Source organism: Echinops telfairi, unplaced genomic scaffold (assembly GCF_000313985.2).
Source record: "Echinops telfairi isolate 266 unplaced genomic scaffold, ASM31398v2 ScPeMD7_19;HRSCAF=73, whole genome shotgun sequence".
Classification (NCBI taxonomy): domain Eukaryota; kingdom Metazoa; phylum Chordata; class Mammalia; order Afrosoricida; family Tenrecidae; genus Echinops; species Echinops telfairi.
Genome location: NW_022103916.1, coordinates 947,470 through 952,829, shown reverse-complemented (window position 1 = coordinate 952,829; position 5,360 = coordinate 947,470). Strand labels below are relative to the sequence as shown.

Sequence of the window (5,360 nt, the reverse complement as noted above, 5' to 3'; positions counted from 1 at the left end):
ATGAATGCGTTCCAATTTCTTTCTTTCTTTTTTACGTTTCAAAATGAGTTTATTACAGAACGTTTGTAGGAAGTCAACAACTTCTGATTTGTCATTTTAAAAAGTTCAGTTTTTCCATGCTGTATAATAAAGGTAAGATGTTACAGTTATAAGCTTCTTTCTAGGGGAATTCTGTGCTAGTGTAGCACAGTGTAGCCATTTCTGCACTGCAAGAATAAATTTTAAAAGTCTCTTCTATGCTTCTCCTCAAAAAGTGATAAACAACAGAAGATGGCAAGACAAAGCCTGTTTTCTTTATTCATTCTGTAGTGCTGGAGCCAGTATTTTTACCATCACAGGCTACAATTTTCACTTTATCCACTTTAATAAACTCTGTCACCTCTCTGAATTCAACATCATTCAAAACAAAAGTCCACACATTATCGCAGAATCTGTACGTATTTAGAGAATTCCTGAAATTGACTCTGTTCCTGACCCTGTGAGCCAAGGCTGAATTTATACCCTTATCAAATTGAAGAAGAACTTGAAGCAACAAAGCCCACATGGAAGAAGCGCACCAGCCTATGCAATCACGAGGTGTCGAAGGGATCAGGTATAAGGCATCATCAGAACAAAAAATCTTACCATAGTTAATGATGGGGGGAGTGTGGAGTGGAGACCCAAAGCCCATTAGTAGGCCACTGGAGATCCCCTTGCAGAGGGGTCTCGGGGAGGAGATGAGCCAGTCAGGGTGCGATGTAACAACGATGAGAAATACAACTTTCCTCTAGTTCCTAAATGTTTCCTCCCCGCTCCCACTATCATGACACGAATTCTACCTTACAAGTCTGGCTAGACCAGAGGATGTACACTGGTACAGATAGGAACTGGAAATACAGGGAATCCAGGGTGATTGATCCCTACAGGACCAGTGCTGTGAGTGGTGATACTGGGAGGTTGGAGGGAGAGTGGGTAGGAAAGAGGGAACCGATTACAAGGATATACATGTGACCTCCTCCCTGGGGGACGGACAACTGAAAAGTGGGTGAAGGGAGACGTCAGACAGGGCAAGATAGGACAAAATAACAATTTATAAATTATCAAGGGCTCATGAGGGACTGGGGAGCAGGGAGGGAGGGGAAAAATGAGGACCTAGTGCCGGGAGTTAAAGTGGAGAGGAAATGTTTTGAGAATGATGAGGGCAATGCATGTACCAATGTGCTTTACACAATTGATGTGTGTATGGATTGTGATAAGAGTTGTATGAGCCCCTAATAAAATTATTTAAAAAAAAAAAAAGAACTTGAAGGGCAAGTTGAGGGGTGATCTGTTGAGACTGTATGAGTTCATCTAGGCTCTCCTGAAGACTGGTATTTCTGTATAACTGATATGCCATGGCTTAAGTAGAAGTTGTTTTTCTTACTGAGGCTTGCGTTGATATCCTGTAGGGAAGGTGCTTCCCGCCGCGGAGCGGACAGAAGCCCAGCGGAGGAGCCTACTTTCTGACCGATCACCTCTTCAGCAGCTGCAGAAACTGAATGCGGTCCAATTTCAGTGCTGGGTTTATACCCAAAAGATTTGAAAGCAGAGGCTGAAACAGACACTTATACCCAATGTTCATTGCAGCACTCTTCACAATAACCAGATGGTAGGAACAATCTAAATGGTTATCAACAGATGAATAGATCAACACAATGTAGTTAATTGGCTTAATATGATATTTTGTCCTTCTGTTCTACATCCTAGTTCATTGTATAGTACCTGGAGTCTTTGACGTTTGCAAGATGTCATCCAAGTCACAACAACTTCTCTTTATTTGCCTGGAACAGCAGAGGGAGAAGGAAAGTCAGTTAAGAGGAGTAAATGGAATATGTAGCTAATTGTTTCCCTTGCCATGAGACCAGAAAAAATGGATGGTTCCCAGTAAGTATTACCAAACATTTTGATCAAAGAGCTTATAGAAGGATCCTGATCAAGGAGGGGGTAAAGGGCAATGCAGAGTCCCTGAAACGATTACCCTGAGACAAATCTTTAAATCTAGATACTTGAACACATATATAAGATCAATGCTATCTAAAGACAACATTGATAAATGAATCTACAATCCCAGAAACTCCAAGGATTTCTGACTACTAGAAGCTGAAATAAGGAGCTTTGGTGATACTGTTGGGAGCTGCATAATTTGATACGGGGAATGGAAAAAGCCTTTATATATTCAAAGCCTGGGTGTGCATTTTAGACCTCCCGTCATCTATTCTTCAGGAAAGCATCCCAGTCCTCCCATCAGTTGTTTCTGTGTCCCAGCATCAGATAGGGGAGTATGGCCATCAGATAACAAGCATGGGAAAATCGCTTCAGCAACTACCAGACAGGTTCCACTAGGAGGGAAATCTTATACTTCCTGGCAGCGAGAAATTCAACTTAAAAGATAAGTAGACCCAAGTTTCTTAAAGTGGGAGAATAGCAGCACCTGCTGACATCAACCAACAACCCCTATCCTCCTCCTGCATAGCCAATTTTTACTGGCCCCTAAGGCAGCACAGTCAGCTGTCCTCTGGGTACCCTGGCGGTCAGAAGATTGCGTGGGCAGCTTGGAGCAGACATAGTCCATACCCAAGCTTCACTTTTCACCTCTTTTCTTTCTCTTTGTGTCTGGCTTTGTTCTCCATTCCCTCCCATTTCCCTCACCTCCCTCCAACCACAGCAACACTATCAAAGGAACAGGAATCTCCACCCACAAGGAGGTGCTAACTTTTACTTTATTTTATTTGGTTTTTGTACTTTACTCCTATTATAATACTTTCCCCTCCTAGTTCTTTTCCACTTTCTCTTCTGGTGTCCTCTTCTGGTATAAACCCACCCTCTGGAGAAAATGCATTCCACCCCAGGGAAAAACAGCCTGTAGATCACAGCACATGCACCAAAAGAAGGTATCCCCGCCCCCCGAAGTTGCATACCATAGCAACCGAATGTCAGCCCCCATAACTAAGCCACACCAGAGACATTTGCCTGCTTTGTCCCTCCTTTTCCCTTCACATTCCACTTTTATTATCTCTTTCTGTTTGCTCCCTTTTTCCTCATGAATTATATCAAGAGTATTGAACTGTCCATAGGTAGTTTTACTATTTCAACACCCTACTTGTTGTATTAAGATATGTATTATTCTGGCAGACTCATGTCTGATGTTGTCAGTGAATATTATGTAAGTTTTGCCTGACCACCAACTCCCATTGTTTGTGTAAATAGCATCCAGTCATGTAATGATTTAATATTTGCAAGTCAACAATCCATGTATTTGATTTGTAGTTAGTTCAATCTCCCTCTCTCAATAGTGTTTTAAAATTAGTACGATGGGATAATCAATGGCACTATAAAAAAATTCATTATGCTCTGGGGAGTTGATCTGTAAGATTCTCTACCATAAAATAACAAGGATGAACCAGAGGCAGATAAACAGCATAGATTCAGGAATAGATTTTGGACTTGCACTTAATCCTAGCTCCAAAGGACAATTAATTCTTATGACATGGCCCTGCTTGTTTCTCTCCCTCATGAAGGACACTCGGAAGATATGGATGCTATAGCAATGTGTTTTGAAGAAATGAGATGGTTCCCAGCTATCAGAAGAATAGTGTCTGTGGTCTTAAAAGCTTGTTTTCAAACAAGCAGCCACCTAAGTGAGATATCAACTAAGTCCACGTGGAAGAACCACACCAACATCCGTGATCCAAGGATTGCAAAGTATGTAATTCAAATCCAAAGGAGGGAATAGTGTCAGAGTTTAAATTATGAGATTCTGGTGTGTAGAAGGCTATGGATGACAGTGGAAACCCAAAACACATTTGTCAAATCTACACAGGAAATAAGCCTCCATTTATTTCCCTCTAACCATAATTGAGGGACAGGAATAAACTGGTTATCATACAGAGTATTGAAGTAATGAAAATGTTAGGTTAAAACAATAAATCTGACTTGAATAATTAAAACCATGTCCTTTGATCTCCCTTTGTGCTTGATCTAATTTTTAAAAATCATTTTATTGGGGCTCATACAACTCTTATCACAATCCACACATACATCAATTGTGTAAAGCACACTTATACAATCGTTGCCCTCATCATTCTCAAAGCACTCACTTTCTACTTGGGCTCCTGGAATCAGCTCCTCATTTTTCTTTTTCTTTTTCCCCCTCCCTCTCCGTTACCCCCTGCCTCACGAACTCTTGATAATTTATAAATTATTATTTTATCGTATCTTACACTGCCCGACTGTGCTTGACCTAATTTTTAACATTTTCTGCATGTTTTTTTTTTTCATATTGGGCTTTTTCTCTGTTGTCTTTTGTTATTGTTGGTAGCCTTCTTGACTCTCTGTTAAGTATTTTTCTACGTTTTTTCAGCATATGAAACCCAGCATGGGAAATCTATAAAGACAATAAGTAGAATAAGGGTTTCTGAGGGGCATGGCAAAGGAGGTGAGGGGTAAGGAGAAACTGATATCAAGGAGTACAAGAAGGAAGAAAATGTTTTGAAACTGATTGTGGTTGCAATTGTATGACACTGCTTGATATGGTTGAACTATGGAATGATATATCTGTATTAGCTCCCAATAAAATGGTTTTGGGCAATCCGGAGGAGAAAACAATGGGACCCACGGTTCTGGGGGCACACGGCAGAGGCAGAGGCAGGGGAAAGGAAGTGGGTGTTAACAAACCTAGGGACACAGAAACAACAAATGCTCTAAAAACTATGGCGAGGAGGGTAGGAGACCTGCTAGGGCTTAATTAAGGGCAAGGTAACTGAGAGGAATTACTGAAGCCCAAATGAAGGCTGAACATGATAGTGGGACAAAGAGGAAAGTAAAATGAAATAGAGGAACTAACTAGAAGGCAAAGGGCATTTATAGAGTCTAAGTACAGGCATGTACTTATGTAAATATATTTATGTATAACGATGGGGATAGATCTATGTGCATATATTTATAGGTTTCTTATTAAGGTAGCAGATAGACATTGGGCCTCTACTCAAGTACTCCTTCAACGCAAGAACACTTTATGCTATTAACCTGGCATTCTATTGTAGTATTAAATTAAATTGGCGAGGATGTGGAGGGGTGGGGGGGCCAGCCCCCACCGCTAATTGCGGGTTCAGTAATGCACAATTGTACGGTTGTGATATATAAGTATTATATTAAAGTCATCGAGAGCATGAGAGATATTACAATAATATAGTCAGACATATTACATGGTAGCATTGCTCACCTCAGCCCAGCTTGGTGGTCCACGTGGAGAGAGGGGGAAGGGAAGGAGGGCGAGGGAAGAAGGGAGAGGGAGAAGAGAGGGAAGCCAGAGAGAGAGGTCCGCGAGATCAGAGTCAGAGATC

At 41.2% G+C, this 5,360-nt stretch overlaps 1 protein-coding gene across 1 annotated transcript; it reads right to left on the bottom strand.

Annotated features, from left to right (window-relative positions):
• Positions 1-289: 289 nt before the first annotated feature.
• Positions 290-1,375, bottom strand: LOC101653394 (transcription initiation factor IIA subunit 2-like). The gene is made up of 2 exons (XM_004713123.2): positions 1,290-1,375; positions 290-530 (listed from the first exon to the last, which is right to left on the bottom strand). The coding sequence occupies exons 1-2, from the start codon at positions 1,373-1,375 to the stop codon at positions 299-301; spliced, it is 318 nt and encodes a 105-aa protein (XP_004713180.1). The 3' UTR covers positions 290-298.
• Between the last annotated feature and the right edge of the window lie 3,985 nt (positions 1,376-5,360).

Coding starts and splice junctions, on each gene's coding strand:
- LOC101653394 (XM_004713123.2), bottom strand. CDS start 1,375: ATGGCATATCAGTTATACAGAAATACCAGTCTTCAGGAGAGCCTAGAT. Junction 531..1,289: donor CAGATCACCCCTCAACTTGC/CCTTCAAGTTCT, acceptor GTGGGCTTTGTT/GCTTCAAGTTCTTCTTCAAT.